The sequence below is a fragment of the Leptopilina boulardi genome, unplaced genomic scaffold (genome assembly GCF_019393585.1).
Source record: "Leptopilina boulardi isolate dan_hultmark-lab unplaced genomic scaffold, ZJU_Lbou_2.1 LbouV2_114, whole genome shotgun sequence".
Classification (NCBI taxonomy): domain Eukaryota; kingdom Metazoa; phylum Arthropoda; class Insecta; order Hymenoptera; family Figitidae; genus Leptopilina; species Leptopilina boulardi.
In genome coordinates, this window is record NW_026137657.1 from 302,183 (window position 1) to 329,925 (window position 27,743).

The window sequence follows — 27,743 nt, forward strand, 5'->3', positions numbered from 1 at the left end:
AATTTTTTTTTTAAACCTAACTGTGAGCAGTGCAATCGTTAAGATATAAATATATATTTCCCAAATGTTCAAAAGGAATGTACAAAATTATGCAAAAACTATTTAGTCTTTCTCTCTCTATCTTCAATAATATTAGTATAAGATTAGCATCTTTTTTTTCAAATTTCTCAAACTTTTTAATTTTTTTCATTGTAATTAAAAATCCCTGTGTTTGAAAATATTTCCAACATTTGTAAGTCTTCAAATAGTTTGGAGAGATTAACTTTCGATAACATATCACAATGAAATAAAAATAAATCTTTGTCGCAAAACTAGGACTTGTAATTATTCCAAATTTACAATATAGTTTTTATTTTTTTTTAAAAATGTACAAAATTTACAATTTAAGCTTAATAGCCGAGACTCGTGTATTGTCCTTTTTACCAGGTTTTTTGTTCGATTTTACTTTAATCAAACTTTGAACTTCATCTTGTAATTGATTGAAGAATGCAGTCGATGATTTTGTTGTTTTATGATCTTTTTCATCCATTTTTATAATATTACGGCTCTTTGTTAATTTTTCCACAGCCTTAGCAGAATTTTTATTTCGTTTTTTACGAATTTCAGATACAGATTTAAGTTTTTCTTTTATTTCTTTAGCTTCTTTAATTTCACGTTGTTTCTTCTTTCTTTTTCGAAGTTCTCGTTTCTTATCTGTTTTTGTTCTTTCTCCTTTGCCAAGATAATCTCCACGTTTTTTAGCTGTAAATAACAAAAAACCATTAATTAACATTTAATATTTTTAAAACAATTAAAAGTGAAAAAAAAAATCTTAAATTTCAATGCAGAACGAAAACAATGAAATTGGTTTGTTTATTACCGTGAACTTCTTCAGGTGCAAGTAATGTTGCATCACTTGCCGCTACTGGAGCTACTTCTTCCATATTAATAGCGGGAATATTACTGACAATCTTCAATTCTGGTTTTGCCTAGAAATTAATTTTAAAATAGTAATTAGTCAAAATAAATACATTTTTTTAAATGTTAGTTACGAATTTAAAAAAAAAAAAAAAATAATTCTCACTGGTATGGGAGTATAATGATAATTGGAAAGCGCGTCTAATTTTTTCATTACGGAATGCATCATTTCTTTTATTTCAATATGTTCCTTAGGTTCTGATTCCTCAGTATTTTGTTCTGGATCTAAAGCTTGTTTTTGTTTAACATATTCCTGTTCGTAAATTTGTGCCAAACTTAATTTACTCTTCTCTTGATCCATTATTAATTTTTTTTTATATTCAGTTGGTGTATCGATGACTTTCATTTTTTTCTCAACATCATCCCAGGCTTTGTCTTTAATTCTCTGTCGAATAATATCCTCCAAGTCTAGTGTACATTGTTCAGTAATTACTGGCGGTGGTCTTGAAACAACATCAACTTCAACAAAATCTTCGAGTAAAGAATTTTGTGGTCGATTCGAAGCACTAACTTCTCCTTTTAATTGCCATGGTTTTTCAGATATTGCTTCATTTTCTAATACTTTAATTTTTTTATTAATTCTTTCTTGTCGTTCTTCAAGTGATGATTTTAAATATTGTTTTTCTTCACGTTCAGAATCATTATTTGATTCATTTGACTCTTCAGAATCGAGTGGTAAATTGAATTTTACACGTTTTGCTGCTGGTGATGTTTGCTCTTGATTATCAATCGATTCACCATCAGATTGAAATTCTTTTTCATTATCAAAATTTTCTTCTTGCTGTGATATATCATGTTTATTTTCTGATTCTTCATTCGATTCAGGACTATCAAAAAAGTCGGCATATTTAACAAGTCTTGCATTTTGTTCTTCTTCATTTTCATCATCGTTATCAGAGAAATCATTAAATAAATCAACAGACTCGTCATCTGAATTTACCTTGGATTTATTTATTTCTTTTGATTCTTTTCTATCTTCTCTGTTTAAATATTCATTTAATTCTTGCATTTTAAAAAATTTGTCATCTACTATAGAAGGTTCTTGTTTTCGTTTTTTTGTTTTATTTATTTTACGATTTACACTCTCGGATTCACTGCAAGAATTTTCTTCCATTAAATTATCATCCAATTCTTCGTCACTTATTTCTTCCTCTTCTTCTTCATTATCATCTTCTTCTTCTTCACCTTCGGGATTTTTTTCCCTAAGCTTTTTTTTAGAAAAATCATCCTTAAACTCTAACGATTGTGTTAATTGTTTATTTGATAAAAGTTTTGATATATCAGCTATTAATTCGGGAATTACTTGCTCGTTTTGTAATTCAATTTGTTGCCATATTTGCTCTTCGTCAAAACCATCAATTATCAATTCCGGTAGTGATTGTATCTTACTGTCTGTTTTTCTCTTTGTAAAATCATAAAGAAGCTTTGTTGCTCGCTTAAACGATTTTGCTGTTTTCTCCTGAACACTGAAATTAATTTATTAAATATCAATTATCAATTATAATAATTAAATTAAAAAAAAGTCCTTTGCTCTTAAATACTTTTAAGAGATTTTATTTAAAATTCATATAACAAATAGTTTTTATATTTAGAACCTAACCTAACAATTACAATTTTTTGAAAACTTACTTTAAAAATAATGTTGGATCTGAAGTATTATCTTCGATTATAGATAGAATACTATTTATAAAATTTTCACTTGTCATTTTGAATGTTTCATTTAATTTACCTGGTAATTAGTATTTTATAAATAAATATAAAAATCAACTTGACATTCAACACGTGCAAAATCGCGAACACATGCGCGTACTGCGCATGCACCTAACCTTAACATTTAGCAGACGACAAAATTAAAAAGAAAATGTTTATTACTTGCTCTACTAAGTTTTTTATATCTTTTAAAAATTTATAGTTAGAATAGTATTAAAATAATTTATTACCTAATTATATATTTTAAAAGGAAAATAATGAATTACCTATTGATAAGTAATAGTTATAAATTACTTTAGATCCTTTAGACTTGTGCCGATGTACTAAACGGCCCTTATTTATATTATAGAAGGGTTTTTAATTATTTTATCATGATGATCGGAATGCGAATGAATGCATTTAATGATTCGGGTATTGGAGAACCAGAGCAAGATGCAAATTCAGCTCTTATTGAACTTGATAAAGGTATAAAAATCTATTAAAATTCCTAACCTCTAATTTTTGTGTACATAATATCTCTTTTTTCCCAGGATTACGTTCCAATAAAATTGGAGAACAATGTGAAGCAATTGTACGTTTTCCCAGACTTTTTGAAAAATATCCATTTCCAATTTTGATAAATTCCCTTCTTTTGAAATTGGCCGATGTATTTCGTATGGGAAGTAATTTCTTACGTGTTTGGGTTTTAAGAGTCTGTCAACAAAGTGAAAAACATTTAGATAAAATATTAAATGTTGATGAATTTGTTAGACGAATATACAGTGTTATTCATTCAAATGATCCTGTTGCCAGAGCATTAACTCTTCGAACTTTAGGCAGTATCGCTGGCATTATTCCTGAACGCCAACAGGTTTGAATTTTAAAGTAAAATAAATTTTAATTTATATTTTATTGATAAATGTTTTTTTTATTTTTTTTTTAGGTTCATCATAGTATTCGAAGATCTCTTGATTCTCATGATTCAGTTGAAGTTGAAGCTGCAATTTATGCAGCACAAATGTTTGCTGCACAATCAAAATTATTTGCTGTTTCAATGTGCAGTAAAATATCTGACATGATTAGAGGACAAGCAACTCCGGCGTCAATGAAATTGCAACTTATACCAATTTTACAATATATGCATCACGATACTTCTACAGCTTCAATGGTAAGTTTTTCTTTACTTTATTTTATTGATAAATAAATTAATAATAAACAATTATTTAATTCCAGGTAAATGAATTATGTATGGAATTATTGGGAAGTTATCCAGCAGTTGAATTTGTTAGAGTAACACTTAGTGCATTAACAACTTTAGCATCTGCAACATTAATTGATGTTCCTGGCCAAGTGGCTTTACTCTTACAATATTTACACGATGATCCACGAGTATCGATTAAAAGACATGCTCTTCATCAATTGCATTCGTTGGCTCAAAAAGGAGCACATCTTTGGCCACAAGGCGCTTTGACAAATTTAGTCGGTAGGTAAAATATTTGAAATTTGTCCCACTAAATAAAAAATAATTTTTGTTATTTTTATAGATAGTACAACAATACTTTTACAAGAAGGAACAGCAAATTCTGATCTTTTGGTTCGAACTTTAGATGTAATCGAGGTAAATTATTTAAAAATGTTCAATTATTTTATTTAGAAAATTATAATTATAAAAATTTTAGGTTTTAAGTCAAAGTGCTATAACTTGTGATGCGAATAGACTGGAAGATAGTCCATTATTAGCACTCTGTCTAAATGCTTGTTATTCTCCGGATCCTATTGTTGCTGTCAAAGCTGTGACAATTCTCGCTAGAATTGCTTGCTATTGGTAAGAAAAAAAAAAACTTTACTTTTTATTCAAAATTTTTGACTAATTCCCTTTTTTCAGCTATGAAGAAGATTTGCAAGATTCAACTGCACTTTCAAGAATAGAGGAAGTAATTTCTTGCCTTGAATCTTTGATTATGCTATTGGCACTCGATGATAAATATTTATATCAATTAAAAGTTTGTTTACACTCAACTGTGAAACTTTGTCAAGCACAACGTAATCATTGTCCTGAATTTGTCGATGCAATTGGTTCTACTTTGATTAGTGAAAATTCAGAAAATCGACAAAGTGATAATCAAACAATTGCATTGTGTGAGGCATTAGGTGCAATTGGAAGTCTCGGGGAAAATATTCTTCTTCCGCTACTTCCGGATATTTTGTTGAAATTGAGACAAACTACTCACGTTCATATAAAGGTAATTTTTTTTTTCTTTTTTCATCAGAAAGTTAGATTATATATTTATTTTTAATTTCCAGTCAATGCTTTGTACGATTCTTTTTCAAATAATCGCGTGTGGTCACGAGTGGAATGTCGAATGTTTAGAGGAAATAGAAAATGTCATAAAAAATGTGGATGGATGGACAAAATATCGAATTGGTCGCAGTGCTGCAAGATATGGACATCATGAAATTGCGACACGTATTTTTAAAGAATTAAAAGAAGCCGTTGCATCGGAACAATTACATTTTTGGCTTTCTGGATTGGAACTTGTGACAAATGCCGAAGCTCATTTAATGTTTGTATTTTTCTATTATATATTTTTTATTTACTATCGAATTTTTATTAAAAAGTCTTTTCTTTTGTAATCAGGGTGGATATTAAAGAAAATGAATCAAAAAGTGGTATTGTGGAAAAATTAAACGGTGCAATTTCACGCTATTCAAGTGCTTGTGCTTCTTTAAAAGCAGCGAGTACACCTCTTCGAAGTCTTCATTTTCGTAGCGAATATGCAAAACTTCGTTGTGAATTTCTTCAAGCTTTGGTACAACTTCTACATGCTTGCAGGTAAGAAAATTTGAAATAGATAATTTAATTTTAAGTATTATAATAATTTTTATTTTCTAGATGTTTGTGCACTGCGCCTCCGTATGCAATCGCTGGTCATGAAGCTTTAACAATAAAAGACGATCTTCAAAGATATGGTCGTGTTACATTTCAGCTTAGAAAATCGGTTAAAGAATTTAAAACCTGTGCTGAAAATTATCAAAAACTTTATGAATCTGCTTTTGATGCTGATCCGGAATCTCTTGATAATATTAGAGCGTATCCTTTTTTTTCCTAATTATGTATTTTAATTTTAATTGTTGATCAGAAATATTTTTCTTAATTATTTTATACAGTCTTCAAGATATGTGTCAATTAATGGCAAATAGTGTCGAACGTGTTTGTGGAAAACCAACAGTATTTAATATTTATCAATCGAATGAAGGTGAATTTAATTTTGGCAGTACGGTTGAAATGCGACAACTTTCTCGATGTTGTTCAAAATTACGACAATTGGCACCGTCAAATGAAATAAATGATGTTGCAGGAATAACACATTTAAGAGTAAATTGTCTTATATCACAAGTGTCATTATTGGCGGGGGGAAAAATGAGACTGCCAATACCACGTTATTTTTTCCAGTCATTACAAATGACGAGTGTTAAATTATCAGTATCGCCACAACCACGAGTTTTAGGTGAACCAGTTTCTGTTCCACAGGGAAGTCAATTGGCATTAAAAGTTGAAGGTGTATTGAGACATGGACCAAAACCATATTTGTTTCGTTCAGTCAGCGCTGTTCGTATTTCAATATCATCGACGCCACCATCGAAAATTAATTCAGATCAAAAGGTATTGAAATATTTTTTTAATTTAATTAATTTCATTATTGAATTTAAAAATTTTTTAGGATTCAAATATCAATGAGTTGCAACAAACAGTAATACCACATAGAGATTTCTTTGCTTGTGAATTTTTATTATCACTTGGTAGTCCTGTTGCAAATGTAAATAGTTGTACAAGTAATTCAGGTGGTGGTGGTAATTATCAAGTAACAGCGAGTGCAAGTTTAATTGACAAAAGTGGTAATATTTGGAAATGTGGACCACGTTCAACACTTCAAGTTCGAGTTCACGAGGAACCATCAGCAAAACGAAAAATACCTTGATTTCATTTTGGATTAAAGGTATAAATTATCATTAAATGAAAATATGTATAGATATAATTTATAATAGAATCGACAATGAAACTAAATTTTTAGTTTTTAAGATTAAGAAAAGAACATTTTATTCATATAAAATATTTACATACAATAAAATGGAATGTATATGAAAATGAAATTTAACTTGTGCATTATACAAGTTTTGAATTAATACAAATTTTTATACATCTAATTACAATTTACAAATTCTATAAAAAAAAAAAACGATTTAATAAAAACAATTTCTTTCAGTTCTTTTATATAATTATAAATTTATAACTTCATATAAAAAATATATAACACTTAATAACAATTCAATTTTGAGATTCCCTATTAGAATTTTCTTTAATAAAATCTTTTTTACCTCCGGTTTTTGAGATCAATTCAATTCCTGATATTTTCATGGTATCTGGCGGTGCAGCTGCTTTACACATATCATAAATTGTAAGAGCAGCAACGCTCACTGCTGTTAGTGCTTCCATTTCAACTCCTGTTTTTCCTGTGCATCTGACCTCAGATAAAATTTCAATTCCTTCTTTTTCTTCATTTAATTTTAACCATACGTTCGCATAAGTTATTGACAATGAATGACAAAGGGGAATTAAATCAGATGTTCTTTTTGTAGCCATTATACCCGCTAATTGTGCAATTGCCAATACATTTCCCTTTTTTATATTATTTTCATTTATTAATTTACATATCGTTGGACCAATGTAAATAAATCCTTGAGCTTTAGCAATTCGTTTAGTTATCTCTTTAGATCCCACATCAACCATATTAAATTTTCCATTTTTATCAATATGTGATAAAGTTGAATAATTCCTCGTGCAAAAATCTAGGAAAGGCTTTTTGAAAATTTCATTATGAAATTTGATATTATTATATTCTAATTTATCAATAAATGATTTGTCTATTATTTTTTTATTATGCGCTTTCTTATTATTCTTCCAAAGTTGTCTTCTTATAAAAGCTGCAAAAATAAATGAGGTATATCAATATTAGCAATTGATTTTCGAGTGGTAATTCAAATCAATATATATTTAATTAACCACCGATGAGAATCATTGGCCGATTTTCCATTTTGCTCAAATTAAACATTCCTGAAAAAAATATTAATTTTCAATTCAATTTTTAAACGATTTTATACTTTAAAAATTTATTTAATTTATTTTACCAGCATGTTGTTTTTTCTTTTGAAGAACAGTTGATTTTATTAATTCTTTCAAATCATTTTTCGACATACAATTTCGAATAGCATCACGTAATGAAACTTCACCTTTTCCTTCAAATAAACAAACTTTCAAACTTCCGTCAGCTGTAATTCTTAATCGATTACACGATGAACAAAAATTTTCACTCATTGATGTGATAAATCCAATTTGTCCTTGAAAACCCTGAACTTTGAAAGCCTAAAATAATAATTTTTAAATAAAAAATTCTAAATTGAAAAAAAATAAAAGAAAATTTCATGAATTACCTTTGAAGTATCATTTGGTTTATCGGAAATTTTCTCAAGTTCAGGAAACTCTTTTTTAATAATTGTCAGCATTTCATTAAATGAAACCATTTTATTTTCCTTCCATTCATTTCCAAAAAATGGCATATACTCAATAAATCGAACATCCACTGGTTTATGTTTAGTAAAATTTACAAAATCCACTAATTCATCTTCATTGAATCCTCTCATTATGACGCAATTTATCTGAATATAAAATATCAATTAAAAAATATTGACAATTATTAATTTCACATTTTGTTTAAATTATTTACTTTAACTGGCTTATATCCTAATTGAACTGCCAAATCAATAGCGGCTATTACTCTATTCCAACCACGTCTTCGTGAAAATTTCTCAAATCGACTCTCTTTGAGTGTATCCAGTGAAATATTTAGACAATCTAAACCAGCTCTTTGAAGTGATGGAAGCTGACGTGTTAATGTTAAACCATTTGTTGTCATTGCAATACTCTTTAAACCTTCAAATTGCTTCAATCCAGCTGAAAAAGAAAAAAAATAATTATAATACTTTTACTCTTTTTAATAATTTATTTAAAAAAATATTAAATTATATTTACCAATAATATCGACAATATCTTTACGAACTGTAGGCTCGCCTCCTGTTAAACGAATTTTTTTCACACCCTCTTCAATGAAAATATCTGCTATTTGAAGTATTTCATCAGTTGTAAGAATTTTATCATTAGAAGAAAGTTTAATACCTTCAGCTGGCATACAATATAAACCTGAAATTAATTTTGAAAATTAAATTATTATACCTACACATTTATTAAAAAATTAATTTTTTTAAAAATTTATATTACACCGAAGATTACAGCGTTCTGTCAATGATATTCTTAAATAATCGTGATGTCGACCAAAAGAATCATTCAACATATTTTGTTCAACATTTTCTTTTAATTTTTCTCTAAATTCTTGAATCTAGAAACAAAAAATCAATCATCATAATACAAAATTTGAATAATAATATATTTATAATTAAAAAAGTATTCTTACTCTTGGTGATATGTTAGCGACTGTGGCAAATTCTGAAGTACATATTGTAAATTTTTTAAAACTAAAAATTGATCGAAACATCTGTTGAATGAGAGTAAAAAAAAAACAATTAGAGAGATGAATTCAAGAAGTATTTTTTAATAATTACACTGATATCGCTTTTATGACTCACCTTATATTCGTATTAGGCTTATGGCGCAGAAAATAAACATTTCCTCTTTAAATGTATAAATTAGAATTATTGATAATAATAAATTAAAATTAACACGTGACACACTGAACACGTGTTTTTAAATCATAACACTCCATTGACATTTTCTATCCTTTTTTTTGAATAACTATAACTAAATTATTTTAATCCTATTTATCGTTGACATCTGATTAATAATAGTCTTTTAATAGAATAAATGTACTTTTATCTTGTTTTTACATACTTGTTATATAATATATTATTATAGGTTATGTTATTAGAACAATTAGAAATGTATAGGAATTTTTAGTTTTTGTAGTTTCAATATTTTAGGTTGGCACTCCCGTCTTATTTTATTCAAAAATTTGAAAATTTAAAAATAAAAATGTTTATGAAAATTTAATCTATTATTAAAGTATTAATTATAAATCTTTTTCTTGTAATTAGGTAAAATTTGATAAATTAGGTGTGTGGTAAATAATAACAACAACAAAAAATACGTTTTTTATTGTTAGAGTATTGTTTTTTTTTTTTTTTTTATTTTTTCATGAGGTACACGACCGATATCGCGATTACGTAATTAATTTCATATTATTATTTCAATTTAATGCTTCATTAATTATTTATATATATATATATATACTCAGTAATACTTAAATTTATATATATATATATATTATCATACTTTCAATCGAGTCAACAACATATATATTTTTTATTTATTATTTATATGTATACATAAGTATCGTGTAATTATGAATAGATTTGAGTGGATGCATTGCACTGTAGAATATAATTTCTATTTCATGATACACGAAGCCTTTTTTTTATTTTTATTTTGCTTTTCGAGGAAAGGAGAGGGAATCTTTAAGTTCACCTCCCTTATGGCTGTATCTGTTAAAAATTTAAAAAATCCATACATTTAAAAGTACCATTTCGAGCACGATGTTTATATAATATCCAATAATTATGACTTTTAGGCCCGAAAAACACATCTACAACTATGAATAATTATTTCTTCTATTTATGTAATAATAAAAACGCTACAAATGGAAGGTGAACTTATACAAGAAATCCCAATATTCGTACTTTTGATAAAAAGAAAATGCTTTCCTTTTTTTTTTTATCAAAAGGACGTATATTTTTTATAATGTGCTGTCGCCAAATTACATCTCTTTTAAATAAACTAATCGTTTCTATTATTCTATATATAATTCAGCTCGGGTGACATTCTTTGGCTTGGAAGTCTCACGAGAGGAAATTAAATGCAAAAAAAAAAAAAAAAAAAAAAACTAAATAAACAATTCCTCTGATTTCTTTCCATTTCAGAAGAAATGCTACAAGTCGAAAGCCACGATTATTACATAATAATTAGCCAAATGACTAATTTGACAATAACTCTAGAATCAGAGTTTTAATTATTATACGCAAAAGCTGAACATTGTTTTTTTTTCAAATGAATTGGGCTTTGCTTCTTAATATTATGTATTTTTTTTCTTTTTTTTTTTTTTCTTGCCAGGATACCCGACATGATTGCTATTTTCTACATACGTGTACACATAAAATACACTGTTCAGTATAATGATTTTCTTTATATGATCCACACAAACACGTCACAGAGACTCGAGATATTTGCATATAATTAAGAAGTCATTTTTGCTACCCACGAAAAAAAATGCAGACATCGATATTTCCTATACAAAAAACTGAAAAAAAACTTGACAATTTTTTAAGTTTTCATTTCTGATTGCATTTTAAAATAATTTATATATACAATTTTGAATATTTTTTTTTTTGTAGACGTTTGACAAAACTTTGAATATGGAATGTTTGAAAATGAAAAAAAAAATGTATTGAAAACCTTATTGTCAAATTTGTTTCATTTCAAGACTTTTTGTTTGTTTTAAATTCTATAAAGGTATTTGTGCGATCAATGTCCAGCGTGAACCCTTGATTAATACACAATCACTTTCGCCTTATAGCTGAGAAACTTAAAACAATTTTCACTCAAAAAAAAATGAAAAAAATAATCAACATACACAGCCAATAAAAATGCATACAACGAATTAATATCCAGTTTCATTATTCTTACAAAATAATTTCATATATTAAAAAGTTATTTCAAATTTTTTTTTTCTAGGAATTATTTTGTAGGAATCTTGAATTTTGGAATGTCGTATAATTTATAATAATGATCAGTCATTAACCAATAGATCTTAAAAATTAATATTTGATATATTTTTCTCGAGTTCTTTTTATTTTTTTTTTTTACTTGAGATCTTCCTCATCTCCAAGAAGATCATCAATCTGCTCTTCCCAATCGTCTTTTCCAGAATTCGTTGCTGTCGATGATTGATTCTTTCCCTGGCCTGGAACAACTTCGAAATCCTTGAGTTCAGCTTCCAATTCTCGTTCCCAATCTTCTTCTGCGGAGAGTCACAAGTAGCGTTGAAGTTTTTTTTTTTTTTTTGTTTTCCAGAGGACCACTGGACGTGTGTATGTGTGTATCTTTTTTCTAATTTTTTTTTTTTTTTTTTTATTTATTTCTCTGTGTACGAATGTATGTTGTGCAATTTTTGTGTTTTGTGGCAATGTAGAGGATGAATGTTCGCTAGTTAATGCAACTCAAATTAAGAAACGAAATAAACTGCCAAAAAAAAAAAAGAAATATATATGACGAAAAACGAGAAGCGACACGCAAAAGACCAAAAACTTCAATCTTAAAATCGATTCAGGAAAGAATTGTTGGTAAAATTTAGAAATTCTCTTAAATGATAAGAAAAATTATTCATGTTTTCGAGAAAAAAAAAAAATATTTACAAACTGAATGGATCCAACAATTCTTTTTTTCTTTTGTTGATTTTTGCTTTTGCAACTCAAACATAGAGACCTCACTTTTTTTTTATCTACTTGATAATAAATATTCAGCACAACTACGTTTAAAAGCAAAATCGCCTGAACGCACAAACTCTTGGATATATCCATCGAATCACAGATTAACAACGATTAATAATTGACTGTTCATTGAGAAAGATAATATCAAGAGGAATAACACGAGTCATGATGAAATTTCAGAAAACGCGAGACATTGCAACGAAATGACAAAAATAAAAAAAATTTCAAAAATATTCCCATTATTATTTTTTTAATAATGTAAATATGCAAAAAAAAATTTATCTGATTTTTTGGCCTTTTTCCAAAAAAAAAAAAAGAAAATAAGCATATAAAAAATAATTCAAATCGTTAAAAAGAATATAAAATTCATTCCGTGCAAATCTCCCGATTGATCTAATTTTTATTTTTCTGTGAATTTTTTTTGTAATTTATGAAAAAAAGCGGCTTTTTTTTAATAAATTTAAAAGAGCAAGAAAACATTTTGACACAAGAACTGCAAACTTTTTTAGCTCATTATATATAAATCAATTATTGCACCGTTATATTAAAGTTTTTTTTTTTTTCTTTTTTCATTAAATAATTGCTATAAATGCAAGCACGTCCTGCGCGCGAATTATTATTTTTCTATTTTTTTTTTCTTTATGAAATAGATATAGGCCTGCAGTTTCTTCCTCACACTATATACCTTTCTCCCTTGTGATTATTTAAATGTTAACTCGTCTTTATTTTAACGATAACGATAAACTCTCGACATTTAATAATTCTCTCAAATTTTTACTGACTCAAAAAAATATCCCTTTATAATATAATTATAAAACAATTATTATTATTTCTTTTTTTACATATTATTATGATTTTTAACCGGAAAATGTTAAAATAGATTTTTTGAGCCAGTAAAAATTTTATATTATCCACTATTAGCAATCCTAAAAAATTGAATTCAAAAAAATAATATGGAACGGTTTTTTTTTTTGGGAAATTAATTTTAAGAACATGCTCAAAGCAGTTCAAAAAACAAAAAAAATACTCTTTGGCATTTTATTTTGTTCAAAGTGTAAAAATGCGATTATTTTTCGACAAAACCGAGCGTTGTTTTTTAATAATAATATTATTATTATAGCCAGCATTGATATTTTTTGTCGATCTTCGCGCACGAAGTCTATTTAAATATACAATCGTGACATTTATTATCCCGTAAACACGTATTGTCATTCAACGAATTTAATATTCTAAGTTTATAGTTTGTTCTTTTATTTTTTTTTATATATAATAATCTTCGGTATTATATTTTTACAACTTTTACAACACGGAGAGAATAAAGTGACAAGATAAGTATAGATGACAGACAGACGGACAGATAGTCAAATGTAATTTTCTTTTTTTTTCTTTTATTCCTTATTGATGCGGCGCGTGCTTTCGAATAATGATTATTCTTCCATTAATTATTATTATTATTATTATTATTATTATTTTTATTATTATTATTTACTATTATTTATGTTATTATTAAATGCAGCACTCGTGGCTAAAAATGTGTATTTTCTAACATTGTAAATATTATATAATTAATCCTGAACGTCAAAATCCGAATTTTCGACTAATTAAGAAGGTCCTAAAATTCATTTTTTTTTTTTTTATCTAACTTTTGCGACCTCATCCGACTGACCCGATCGTGTCACAATCGTAAAATGAGAGTAAAAAATAAATAAATTCAAAAACAATAATCACGAATTTATATCGATGATAAATAATAAATAATATTTAAATGAAAATCCGAGAGCAAATAAGAAAAATAATATAACAAAAGAGAATGGGACTAGCTGAGGAAATAAGTGCAAAATAAAATTCGATAATCGCTAAAACGATGTTGTTTCGAAGAGAAGAAGAAGAGGACTGTGCTTTGGATAATGGTACACGGGATTCTCCTCTTCTTTTAGGCTGTTGACAAAATAGAAGATTTTTGTAAAAAATGGAATTTTTTTTTTTTTTTTTTTTAACGATGAACCAAAATCTAAATACTCGTTTCTATGCCTCTGATAAAAATTTACTAACAATAAACTCTTTTAACCAGAAGCGAAGAAATGTAAAATATTTTTTCTCGAGCAATCGAAATCATTCGAGGAAGAATATTTTTTTTTTCCTTTTTTAATTTTCTTCTTTACTTCTTAAAAAAAAAATTTTTTCTGTAATACGAAGGAACTATTTGTGTAGTGAGGTTTTTTTTTAAAAACTAAAAAGACGTCAAGAAAGCATAAACAAATCTAAAGCGAACAAAATCTTCACACAATGCCCCTACTATTTCACAACAAAGAAAAAAAAACATCGAGGGTACGTGTGTAATTCACAATAATTTAATTTCAGGCTGTGTATAATATAAAGTGCTGAAATTTTAAAATACTCACAAACACTCGTCCATGATATTATGATTAACTTTTTTCATTTTAATATTTATATATAGAAAATCTTGGATCGTCAGAAAAAATTAACTATTTATTTATTAATTATTGAACATTTCTAAAGTAAAAAGAATTTAATATTTATATTTTTCTGATTGTCAATCCAAAACTTTTCTCTCTTTTTTTCTATAAGCAAAATTCAATTTTAATTACTATATTAAAAATAGCAATTTTTATAAACAAAATATAATTTTAAATATTAAATTGAATTTTGCTTAAATTAGATTCAATTTATTACTATTATACCATTGTGTTGTCATTTCTGGCGTTGTTTGATAACAAATACTGACCTTTTAGTGTTTGCATCCCTAATTTTTTCATGCCTTCCCTTACTTCTTGAATATCTGTATCTGAAGCTTGAACACTATCAGAAACAAATTCATGGCTCGGTGAATCTGCAGTTGTTGTTAAATATTTTGTTGATGAATCCACTCCAGTCGTTCCTTGAGCAGTTGTCACTTGAACTGTTTGTCAGATAATACTTACACGGCTAAGTAGAATGGTTTTTTTTTTCTCATATACATACTTTAAATTATTTTTTCCATTAGGTTTTAAAATAGAAAAAGAATTAAATTTAGAAAATTTTACATTATATATTAGAGAATTAAAAAAGAAATTATGACACCTAATGGGAAAAATATATTTTTAACCACGTATTATAATTTCTTAGATAATTTAATTTTAGCTTTTGAAAATAATTAAAAATCGAAAATCTACATAAAAATGTGTGCGTGGATAATTGGAAAAATTCATGCTCACTAGATGCATTTACATTTAAATAATTAATTAATAAACTAAAAATATTCAAACTACAATAAAGCTTTGGCTTTTTTTTAAAAAATAAGAATTATAATTATAAGACGCGGTCAAAAAAGCTTTTCTTCTCAAATAAAGCCATTATAAAGAAAAAGATCACCTACATTAGCAAGTATAATTTTACCCTTAAAAGCCTTGCTCTTTGAAAATAAACTCACAAGATACATTATTTATCATTATAGTTAACAATGAAAAGATCTCTTTTTATCCTCGTGGAAAACAATTTTTCAATGCACGATGTATAATTCGTTAGTTTAAAACAATTTTTTTTTTAAACTTTAAATTTTTTTGTATTTTAGTTAATTTTTTAAAATTGAATAAAAACGGAAAAAAAGGCAAATTAATTTTGCACTTGTGGTGATCTGTAAATAATATCTAAAAAAAAATACATACACAATACTGTGCACTACATTTCTATTTTAAGTAGCGTGAATATTTTCCTTCTTTTCCTCAACAGCAATATTGATGCAAATAAATTTTATTATAAAAAAAATTTAAATGTTACCTTGAGTTTGGTCGATGCTACCAGTAGATGTAAGATTTTGAGAGGGATTACTTTCTGCTTGGCTCGCCATAGCATTAAGTTCATGACTTTGTCGAAGAAGTGATACTCGATAAAAGTAATTACGCCAAAAGTTTTCTTCTGATATGCTGTAAACAAAAAAAATAATTACTATTTTCATACAAAAAAAAAATTCAAATTAAAAAAAAAAAACTTTCAAAATTGATATTGCATTCAATAAAAAAAAAAATTGCGAATATCTATTGGGAGTTTAACTTTATTTTTCTCGGATATCAAAAAAATTTTTTGACATCTTGTTTATTTCCCAAGAGTTTCTCTTTAGAAATTGTTTTATGTCATTTCAAAAACTAGTCCCTTATTGAAAACAAGAATTTCTTTTTCTTCTCAAAAAATAAATAATATTTTCATATTTATTTTAAAAATAACTTTTAATTTAAATTAGAAAACTAAATTATATTAAACTTTTTAATAAATTTTAATATCATTAGAAAATTAAAAAAAAATTAAATTTATTAATTAAAATTGGTAGAAGAAATTTTGCAAAAATGGCACTTACACTTTTGGAACCAGCTCGAACCTCATTTGTTCCAAATTAGGGTCTAAGGCAAGAGTTGCTTGTGCCATTGGCTGAACAGCCTCAAAATCCCATGTAAATTCAACCCCTGGAGGTGGTGCTCTCACAAAATTACGTTTATCCTGCGATAAAATAATTACTTTTAACTTTGAGATAATAATGCACTTCTCAAACTTTTTCAATTAAATTTAAAATTTGCAATGTAATTCAATTCTATGAAAAATTATTTAAAAAAAAAAATTGAAATAATAAAAAATTCTTACCTTTTTTTTACACTAGCACCTTAAAATAATAATAATAAAAAAATTACTTACGGTTGATAGGGCTAAGCATTCATCACGTAATGCATCTTCATTTGGTGCACCCACCCATGGAGCAACAGCTTCACCTTTTTCACTTGGTTTGGCAGCGATAAAAGCATCTTGTTCTTTGTTTAACTCAGCTATCAGTCTCTATATAGAAAAATAAGAAAATATAATATAATAAAAATTCTTAAATCTAAAAAAGAAATGGCACTTTTTTATCTTATAGATTTTTAATCCATTATGTGAAATCTAATAAATGATTAATATTGTTTTTTAAAGAACTTTTTTTTTTTTTAAAGAAAAATATAAATGGAAATTGAAAATGTGCCTTCTATATTTGTGAACAAATTTGATTTATTTCTGTATACATTTCAGAATAAAAATATTATTCTGGTCTCTATAGGGCAAAGAGCTTTGGCCTTTATCGACAACCAGTTTTCAATATTACATGATATGCTTCGACTCTCATATTCATTGAGAAAAGATCTTTTGTTTCATTAAAAAAAAAAAATCCATGTTAACTCATTATAAAGAGCAAAGATAATAATTTTTAAAGTATATATATTATATTTGAAGAGATTATTATATTTCATTATAGGTTTTTCTTTCTTTTTTTTTATTGAAAGAGTCGTTAAGTTTCTATCATAGAGTAATAAGACTCTCTAATCAATAATCTAAAAAAATATAACAGAAGGCTTTATTAATTTTTTTTTGCAAAATAAAAAATCTTTATTAATTTAAAAAAAAGTTTCAGTATTTTTACAGTTTAGATTTTATTCAATTACTTTTTATTATTAAAAAAACATTTAAGTTTTTTTTTTTTTATTAATTATTATTCAAATCACATTTGATACAATAAAAGTGGAAAAAATATAAAATGTGACTGCCGTGTAAGTAGCAAGGCTATTGATCCATGAACAGTGTGCCAAAAACTGACTTTTATTTGACTTAATATCAGAATAGCACATTTATTAGAATTTCATTTTTAAAATTCTATTTAATATTAATTTAAAACTTGTTTTTTTGTTCTTCAAAAAAATTGAAATTTATTTCAACAGTGTTATATACATAGCATCACATCTTTGCTCTAGATTTTGATTTAAAAAATGATATTTTTAGCTGAAAATAATTTTTTTCTTTAAATATTTAATTCTATGAAGTTAAAAAAAAATTTTGAAACATACTTAAAAATAAATTGTTTCACTTATACGACTAACGAGAAAAGGTTTGCAGTTCCTTTCTCAAAAATCTCTTTTTTCATTTAAGAAAAAAAAAAAATTCATTTTTCTTTATTCATCTTACCTCACGTATATCCTCCTCTAGTTGAAGCTAAAAATATTTATCAAAAGGGATGAAATTTTTAAGTTTATTTATTTACAACGATCTTAACGACCCTAATTAACTAAAAAAAAATACTTTTTTGATATTAAAATTAAAAAAACGGTGTATTTTTTAAATATATTGTGATCTAAAACTGCATAATACGAGGAAAAGAAAGTAGAATATATTTAAAGAATTATATAATTCGATTGGCATTGGCTTTTCAAAGAAAACAACTCGGTCAATAGGATCGTTGTGAGATGTGCAAATACATCAAATACAGAAGGCAATTGAAATATCTATGCACAGCAAAAAAAAAAAATATATGTTTTAAAAAATCTCTAATAAGCGTAAATAGCTAATAAGCTTTTTGAAATCAAAATTCAATTTTGTGAGTTATTAAAATTATTTGCATTAGCAGAAATTGATATAACTTTTTTTTTTAAAAAATTATATTAAAATAAAACAGAGAACAAGAAAATAATAAATATAAAATATTATCTCATATGTAATAAATAAAATTTTACTTGACATTCAAATCGAATAACATTTCATGAATCAAAATATTTCGTATGCATTTAACGTGAATCATTTTATTATACTCCAGGTGGAAAACAAGTCTTGGAAATAGGAAAAAATCCCCCTAGAGACTCATATGTCGACAGTTGGGAAAAAAAAAAAAAAAATGTTTGCAGTGACAGCAAAAAAATTGATTGCTGCAGTAGAAATTCATTGTTAATACCAAAAGGCAGAAACAATATTCGAATTTTCCTTCGAAATATAAAAATACCTCTCTATAACGAATTAAAAAGAGTTTTATAATTAAAAGCTTAAAACACACGAACAAATTTCCAGCCACAACTCTCCAACAGAAAAAGGATATTATTACTTATATTTTTGTCAGTAAAAAAAAAATTTCTAAAAGTTAATAAATCCATTGAAATAGGCATTTTTTTCTACTCACAAATGATAGATAAATAGAAAATTTAAAAAAATATATTTTGTTTTTTAAATACAGACAAATTTTGAGAAATTAGGCGGGATAATGATCTTTTTATTAGAACTAATCTGAGTAAAAAATTTTTTTTTTTGCATACGTTTGCACCTTCACGAAAATGTAGGTCAAAGTTTATTCTGACCTAAATGATGGTCGTGACGCCAAGCAGTTTCATCCCCCCACTGAAATAACCTTCGCGACAAAAAAAAAAAAAAAAAATGAAAAAACTCGGTTTACTCTAAAATATCCTTTTTTTCTCTCTCTCTCTCCAGATTCCTACATATTTTATTTTTTTCAAGTATCAAACGTACTTTTTTGCAAAAGAATCATACACAAAAAAAAATATACCTTCTCGATCTAACTTATGAATTGTACAAAAGTTGAGCAACGCCAAGAGCAACATTTTAATAGAAAACTCATCACATACCTATGTCGCATAATTTAATTTATCAAAACAAATTTTAACAACATTTCCAACAACTTAGACTGAAGAGTCTAACTTTTAAATGTGAAATTCATGACATGTAGGATTTTAGAAATTCCGTAAAATTAATTTATTTTATTATTATACTATAATAAATAAACATAAAAAAAAATATTAGAAAATAAAAATGATTTAAAAAAAACCTATATTAAAAAAAATAAGAGATCTAAATTTTTTTAATCTAAAAAATTATTTTATAATAATAAAATTTTTCTCTATAAATAACAAAAAAAAAAAAATTCTAAAATAAAAACAACAAAATAATCAAATAATTCTTTATAAAAATGCAATTTTAAAAAAAAAATTTCAGAAAAAATAATAATAAATACTATGACCTCTATATTCGACGTTCATTATTAAATCATTTTGTAATATGCAAAGTGAGAAGCACGCAAGGGTTTCATGGTGACAATAAATATCATATACCCTTATCACGCATATATTAAATTCAATCATATTAGTTTTATAACAATATGTATTTCTCTCAATAAAAGACTTTTAAAAAGATTAAATAAACAAAATAAATAAAATTTTTGAAAAAAAAGTTATTATTCAAATATCTCCGTTTAAAAGAAAATTTAATTTAATATTTGCTTTTTGAAATAAAAATTCCAAAGCTGTCACACATAAAATAAATTACATTTACCTTTCGGATCGTTTTGTAAATAAATAATAAAATTCTATAGATTCAATATTTTTTCAGTGTAAATTTTTTTTTTTTTTTTTATCCAATTAAGAAAAAAAAAATTTGTTTCTGTTTTATTTTTTTTATACAAGCTTCATTATGAATAAGATTAGTAGTCAATTAAAATAGTTGCCTTGAGTCTGTAGCATGCTATTAAACTTACTAGAAAATTGCCCTCGACATAAAATAATTGAATTTCCCTCGGAAATTAAGCTAAGGGAAATCTTTCAAGATTTTCAATTCTTAGTGAAGATTTTTTTTATTCTAAACTACTATTTACTTTCTTGCAAAAAGGAAAATTTATCGTACAATTGATTAACGAAATTTTTTTTTCATAATTTTAAACTTTTTTCATTCATTCAAGTTAGAGTAAAAATAATATTTTAACACCTAAATAAGAATATTTGTTTTGCTATTCTTTCACGTAAAATATGTAGTACAAGAGAGAGAGAAAGAGGAGAATTATAAATAGTTGCTGAATAACTCAAACATGAAATGTTTATCCTTGGTTTATGAGAATATGTTTTCGTTTGTCGTAAAAACATTTGTATTTTCAGAGATGGAATTTCTTGTGTCTTTATAATAATATTGCGTAATTTAAAAAAAAAAAAAAGCTATAAAAATTTCTCAGCAAAAATACTATCATAAAAAAGAAATTCTTTATTAAGCAAAAATTTCATTTTTGAAATTTTCTCTGCAATTGTATTAAAGAATATAATTTACCTGATTGTGTACCTACGTGTTTGTGTAGTGCATGAAAAAAAAAAGTTTGAATTTTAAAATATCGGTGAAAGAAAAAAAAAAATTAATTTTTCAATACTTTGTAAATTATGAAAGACTGAACTATACCTAAAATGAAAAATCAAGAACTAATAGAAGAAATAATACAATAGAAATTTATCGAGAGAAAAAATTAAACTGAAAATAATACGTATAATCAATATTTCAATGGGAATGTCACTACAAGGTACGCAGACTTACATGCCCTAAGAAGGTCAAGGTTCAAAGCTGATTACTCGTTCAATGTCTCACTTATATATTTCTCTCTCTTTCTATTTTCAAGTAAGGTGTGTCGTAATGACGGAAAATTACATTGAAAAAAAAAAATATTTACATTTTACGAATTATTCCTATAAAATGGGAAAATTAATTTTTTTTTTTTAAATTGTAAACCTAAAGAAACAACTAACAGAATTTTACACTAATTTATCATCCTTCAAACTATGAATGAACAATTAATAGAGCCTGAAATTTATGGGTCAGATAGGATATTCTGATGATGATGATGGCTGACAATAGTGATCTGAAACCTTGTTATTATGCACTAATACCTGACAATTATAACATCTTCTCTCTCTCACATAGATGAACGATTAGCTTTTGGAGTTAATTCTATATAGATGCAATATAGAAGAGAAGTGATCTAGGACATGAAACAAGAGCAAGAGCGACAAGTGAAGTTCAAGGTTTTGCCTCTCCTGTCGATTCATGAGTGTGAGATTGTTGCGACGTGCTGGCTATTTTATCAGTAATAGTATATCAGTTGATTTTACCGAATACTCAATATTCGAATAGAGAATATATATATATATTTCACCAATGTGTTGGTTACCCTTCTTCTTGTATGAAACTTGACTGCGGGTGCGTCTGTATAAGGAGGGTGGTGTTTGGATCAATACCAACTGCCCCTATTCTTTAGCTATATACTCGCAACACAATTCCCTTGGAAAATAATGTAAGTGTGAAATTGTACGTGTTAGTGTCACTTAGAATCATTGTTCGCACGTATACCTGCAAAAATAGTTATAATAAAAATTAAAAAAAGAAATAAAAAATTTTATCTATTTTTATCTAGAAAAATTCTTCTATATATATATATATATATTTAAAAAAAAACTTTATCATTATTTTCATGTGCGAGAGGATTTTTTTATTTATCGCACAAATTCTCGATTTAACTCAAATTCTGATCAATAAAAATAAATAAAAATACTTTCTTAAAAAAGGAAAAGTGACAATTGCTTTTAAAATTTCATATCTATTGACAATTGTTGAAAAAAAACTGGGGTGTCTAAATAAATTTTCAATCACAATTTTTTTTTTACCAAGTTAAAACAATTTTTCTCTTTTGTTAACGTTAAAAAAGTGAGTGCGGAAAATATTAGAAAGATATGCGAGAAAAAAAGATTTTTTTTTTTTTATTAATTTAAAAAGTAGAAAATAAAAGAAAAATTATTTAAAATTGAAATAAATTGTAATGCTCTATGGTGTCTGACTATAAAGTGTTGCGACTACTGGCTTTATGAACAGAGATCAAAGCGGTTTTCTCCCTTTCCACTTGTTGACTCTACCATCAATTTCTGTATAACAACTCTCGCCTAATAAAACATTGTACTAAGGTAAAGAAAATTGTTTTCTGAAATTTGAAAATTTAGTTAATTTTGACCTTATAGGAGTCCTTTGATAATTTTCCAAATTATTATTAAATTGATGCATCCTAAAATTCACTTAATTAACTTGCTTTATTAATTGTTTTTTTTCGAACGAAACAATTTGATTTTAACTTCCTTTATAATGTACCCTATATATAAGAACAAGTTTTCCAACAAATTGATCCATTAGATGAATATACAATTGTCGATAAAAGGAAGAAGACGTATTTGATGAGGAAAATACTCAAGTTTCATGAATGCGTTGAAAACTTATTTAGTTAATTGAGAGAGAATAAGAGAGAGAGAGAGAGAGAGAAATGGTATCGAAAATCCATAAATGCAATAAGTTAAATATGACACGTTGAATGTACAACACGTTTGTACAATTACTCGATTGTTAAAGAGAACAAAATTTATAATTTTAACTCAAGTTTAATATCAAAAACCCTTATTAATATTATAAATGAATTTCTAAAAACAATTTTTTTTTGTCTAAAAGAATTCGTCATTTTTAAAAATTAAAATACGAATATCTAATTGACCAAAGTCTCTGTTCCGATTTAGAGGAAGTTTCTTGAAAAAAAAATGAGATCTAAGAGACAAATTGAATATCGTAGGTAGGCATTTTAGTTGAAAGGTAGCGGTTAGTCCTTCAATTTCTTTCAAAGTGTCGAGAAAAATCGATTCAGCGAAAGCGTCTCCCTTTCTCTCCTATATATACATACACTGCAGTTTAGACTTGAGAAGCAGAGAAAGGAGAATGATCACGTTCAGGGTCATGTAAATAGATTTGTCGTGTGGTCTCAAAGAAATATTAATATATATGTTTACTGCTGATATTCAATGATAAAAGATGATTTTTTTAAAAAAGAAAATCGCTTTTCTTTGTGAATATACAGATGTACAAATTCATTGATGAAAAAGTGCCATTTCTATATTATAAATTAAATATTGTTTAAAATAAATGACTTACATTTTCTTCAACCGTCTTCTTGATTTTTGCACTGGCTTCAACAACTGATTTTCCAGCTTTATTTACTGCACTGTATAAAAATCCACCAAGACTCTTCGCTCCTGCCAAAGCTTTTGTTGAAACTGAAAATAAAAAATAAATTATTTACAAAAATTGCCAGAAAACTGTTTTTTTTTTTTTTTTTTTTTACTAATTTACATTGAAAAGTGTTGTACAAAATAGAATTCATATTATAAAATTTTTTTAATTGAAATTTTTATAAGTAGATTTTAAAATTTATATCATCTTCTACAGTGAAAATAAATTCAATTTAAATTCAGAAGATATATAAAAGTTTGAAGACTTCTTTATGATTAATTCAGTAATAATTTATCAAACATTAGCTCTCAAACGAAAAGTTTTATTCGCTTATGTTTTTTTTTTTCTTTAATATAACAAGTTTTAATTTAATATATTTCAAATAATTCAAAGAATATAAAACACACTGAAAACTAAAATAATTGTCAATGCATTTGACTTTTTAAAATTTCCTTTGACATTAAACATCGACATTTTCAATTTATTGTCTATTTATGTTGTTTTTAAAAAATGTAATTTAAAAATTTTCATACTATTTTGTTTTTCTTATATAAAATTATTTACATCGAAAATTCAAGTTTATTTTATAACCACACCAAATATTTGAAGAGAAAATCATATTTTTCGTTTTATATGCATACACAAATTTATGTTATTTAATTTTAAAACAATCTTTCATCTCAAAATATATATATATATATCCAGCTAATATTTGAATTCCAAATTTATAGTACGATTTTTACAAAAAAGAAAAAAAAATCTACTTTACTTATGAATCAAGGCTACAATTCGAGACAAAGAGGGAACCATCAACATTTTCCTATCTTCAGATCCCTAGAGAGCAACTCTAGAAACTGGAGAACCTAAGGATGAGAATAAATCAGCAAGTTACAGCTAACACCTTCGATCTGGGTATTAAAAAGAAAGAGAGAGAGAGAGACCCTTTTTCTGGAAATGGGCAAAGGGGGATGTTAAAGTGAAGAAGGTGTCTATGTTCAAAAAAAAAAAAAAAAAAAAAAAAAAAAGTTAAGAGGGCCAACAGGCCAATGAGGCCACATGTATAAAATGTAGTCGTTGATAACTGAGCGAGAAGTCAGAGGGGTGCTGTATTGATCGTAGAAAGATATACACCGACGCGAAGGACGGTTGCTTGCTGACTCTCTGAATCTGGTTAGCTAAACTCCGCACTTGATTCGAAATATGGTTATTGATGATCCTACAATTACTTTACGTAATTTTTAATGATAATTCAAAATCGAAAAAAGCTTCTCTTCAATAAAAAAAAGCGGAAGAAATAAATCATAAATTACATAATGAATTTCTCTTTGTAGAAAAAAAAAAGTTGATTTACATTAATCAAAAATATTTTTCTTCAAAATAGACTAAAAGCTCCTTCTTTTGGAGTGAAGAAAAGTTTCAATTTTTTTTTTTTCTAAAATTGACACAATTTGTGATTTTTGAAATATCACTTTTCCGAAAGACAAACTTCTTGTCAGATAATGATGCGAGAATCGTGTCGCCTTGACTTGTTAAATTACAGCTTTTATCCTATTGATAAAGTTAATTAGAAAACTTACCCCCAAAGAATCACTTTCAAAGATGGTTCAATTTTTAATAATAATTTTTTTAAACTCTTCGTCACAAATAAACAATTTTAAACTATAATCAACAGATCTCAGTGAAATTTTAAATTAAAAAAAAATCCTCATAATGGACAAATAGAGAAAATTGTTTACAAGTAAGTAGGAGGTTGAGCTTCGAATAAAATAAATTGACCAGTTAAATATATCAATGAGTGGGTCTAGACTTATTATTATTGACAAGTTAAGATAAAAATTAAACGTGGGTTTATGAAAACAAAAGATTTTTTCATATAGAAAAACATATATAATAATTTAAAAAATTACTGTGAGATCTATTTATTTTAGCAAAAAAAAAAATTCTGATCAAAATATAAACTCACCAGCTCCAAACGCTTGCTGTCCATCTTTATCTTCTGTTGGCGTACCCTCGAGACTTGCTGGACCACTGTCAGCACTACCGGTGGCACTAAAATTTGATGATTGTATCATATAGAGTAGTAAAAAAAATTCATTATAGCAGAATTACTAAAACTATTGTATCGTAGCGTGAAATGTCGAACGCACGTACCCAGCAACCCACCTGCTTGCATCATCATCTTTTACATTATCTGTTGTTGCACCCTGAGCAGAATCCCTTGCAACTTCATTATCATTCATCTCGCCTGCCATTGGAACTTCACCTTCATTTGGGCCAGTTGCACCGCGACCTAAACCAGGAATTCCTCCACTTAACCAGCCGGTCATCTGCGATTTTACACCCGCCAACATTTCAAGTTTACTGCCACCCTGTTGACTAATAATTAAAAAAGAAATTAAATAACAAAAAATTCTTTCAATCACTTTTATCCCATCTTTTATTTTCTAAATAAATTCTACGTTCTCTTTCACCAATTAATAGATCTATCTTCTTTGAAATGTTATTATAGAATTAATGATTTTCTCAGATTAAGTGTAAATCCTCGTGAAACCTTACATGTGCAAGGACAAGGTTACATTTACTTCCAGATTATTCTTAATTAAACGTCACTACCGGTGTGTTATTGTCGCTGAATTGTATTTAAATATTTTGAAATTTTAATAAATAAAAACATTCAAAAAAAAAAAAATGTACAAAAGAAAAAGTTATAAAAACATCTGCATTAGAATTTCAATTCATTTTTTATACGTCAAAAATTTAAAACAGGTTGTAAAATCTTTTAGGAACAGTATCTTTCCTTGACCTATCAATCGATTTTCTTTAAATCTTGCCCAACATTTTACAACCAATCATCTGATTCATTTTTTCTTTTTTTTTTTCAATTTACGAAGAAATAGAAACCTAAAACATGAAATAAAATCATAAGCAACCAATTTAATTTCAAATATATTAAATAATAATTAGTAACAAATTAACAATTATTGTACTACTCGTAATTTTGAATGTTAATTTTTTAAAAATTTATTTAAATTAAAAAAATAAATTCAAGTAGAAATTTGTAACTCATTTCCAAAATCTACATTTAAACTTGCGCCTTGACAGCAAGTTTCCGATCGATACAATTGTGAAGAAGTGTTTTTTTTTTTTTTTTTGAATGCACAGTAAATTATAATCAAAATCTTTAAAATTACTCCAAAACTGAAATTAATGTCAAAAAAAAAGGAAAAAAATATATAATAGAAATTTAAAAATAATAAAAATAAACTTTTATAAATTTTAAAAGTTAATAAACAAAATGTAAAATAGTTATTGAATTTTTCATAGTATTTAAGTGATAATTAGAGTAGAAACAAGAAACATATTACAATCAAGTTATGAAACGTCATTGATTTAAATTTGTAGGCGAAGCTTCAAGTGACAAACTTTTTTTTTTAAATTAAAAAAAAAAAATTATATAAGAATACCTGTTATCTTTTTTTTCTGCATCTAAATCACCACCGGCACCAGGTGATCCAATTTTTTCCTCTGGCATAACGGTGTCATCCTCACCTTTCTTACCTATCCAGGTAGATACTTGATTTGTAAGTCCAGAGAACATTTTGAATACGTCGCGGACTCAACACTGTAAATTCGCGACCTCGACGTCGATCGCGTATTATGTTGGCGAATTTCTAGTTTTTTTTTTTCCAACTATATTGAAAACCTTTTCTTGATACTGATAAAATTGTAATGACAAGCCGTATAAGTAATACGAGGCGATCTCTCGTCCCTCTGAGATCGTAGACTGCGTAAAATATTTCAGTCAGTTACTGCGCATCATATTCGGCGCAACACTATCATGC

The 27,743-nt window shown here is 26.5% G+C and overlaps 4 protein-coding genes across 7 annotated transcripts; 1 reads left to right on the forward strand and 3 right to left on the reverse strand.

The window, feature by feature from the left end:
- Positions 1-334: 334 nt before the first annotated feature.
- On the reverse strand, positions 335-2,781 carry LOC127282687 (U3 small nucleolar ribonucleoprotein protein MPP10). Its single transcript, XM_051307112.1, has 4 exons — positions 2,587-2,781; positions 1,064-2,423; positions 860-968; positions 335-741 (listed from the first exon to the last, which is right to left on the reverse strand). Exons 1-4 carry the CDS (start codon positions 2,661-2,663, stop codon positions 377-379), a joined length of 1,911 nt encoding a protein of 636 aa, XP_051163069.1. The 5' UTR covers positions 2,664-2,781; the 3' UTR covers positions 335-376.
- Positions 2,782-2,819: 38 nt separating this feature from the next.
- On the forward strand, positions 2,820-6,852 carry LOC127282631 (integrator complex subunit 7). The gene is made up of 12 exons (XM_051307001.1): positions 2,820-3,132; positions 3,198-3,517; positions 3,590-3,814; positions 3,880-4,129; positions 4,191-4,264; positions 4,326-4,471; positions 4,532-4,889; positions 4,951-5,210; positions 5,285-5,479; positions 5,540-5,737; positions 5,815-6,310; positions 6,369-6,852. The coding sequence occupies exons 1-12, from the start codon at positions 3,039-3,041 to the stop codon at positions 6,624-6,626; spliced, it is 2,874 nt and encodes a 957-aa protein (XP_051162958.1). The 5' UTR covers positions 2,820-3,038; the 3' UTR covers positions 6,627-6,852.
- A 59-nt stretch (positions 6,853-6,911) lies between these two features.
- LOC127282694 (molybdenum cofactor biosynthesis protein 1) lies at positions 6,912-9,642 on the reverse strand. Of its 2 annotated transcripts, XM_051307124.1 has the most exons (9): positions 9,346-9,642; positions 9,174-9,254; positions 8,981-9,098; positions 8,735-8,902; positions 8,430-8,656; positions 8,137-8,361; positions 7,834-8,068; positions 7,712-7,759; positions 6,912-7,629 (listed from the first exon to the last, which is right to left on the reverse strand). In XM_051307124.1, the coding sequence occupies exons 2-9, from the start codon at positions 9,252-9,254 to the stop codon at positions 6,974-6,976; spliced, it is 1,758 nt and encodes a 585-aa protein (XP_051163081.1). In that variant the 5' UTR covers positions 9,346-9,642; the 3' UTR covers positions 6,912-6,973. The 2 variants fall into 2 exon arrangements, with proteins under 2 accessions (XP_051163081.1, XP_051163089.1); XM_051307132.1 differs by lacking the exon at positions 9,346-9,642 and having other exon boundaries at positions 8,983-9,098; positions 9,174-9,204.
- A 1,932-nt stretch (positions 9,643-11,574) lies between these two features.
- LOC127282721 (synapse-associated protein of 47 kDa) lies at positions 11,575-27,708 on the reverse strand. Of its 3 annotated transcripts, none has more exons than XM_051307172.1 (9): positions 27,366-27,708; positions 26,065-26,277; positions 25,865-25,950; positions 23,824-23,945; positions 16,942-17,079; positions 16,610-16,749; positions 16,036-16,181; positions 15,005-15,178; positions 11,575-11,789 (listed from the first exon to the last, which is right to left on the reverse strand). In XM_051307172.1, exons 1-9 carry the CDS (start codon positions 27,497-27,499, stop codon positions 11,632-11,634), a joined length of 1,311 nt encoding a protein of 436 aa, XP_051163129.1. In that variant the 5' UTR covers positions 27,500-27,708; the 3' UTR covers positions 11,575-11,631. The 3 variants fall into 3 exon arrangements, with proteins under 3 accessions (XP_051163129.1, XP_051163123.1, XP_051163137.1); XM_051307166.1 differs by having other exon boundaries at positions 26,053-26,277; XM_051307180.1 differs by lacking the exon at positions 15,005-15,178 and having other exon boundaries at positions 26,053-26,277.
- Positions 27,709-27,743: the final 35 nt, after the last annotated feature.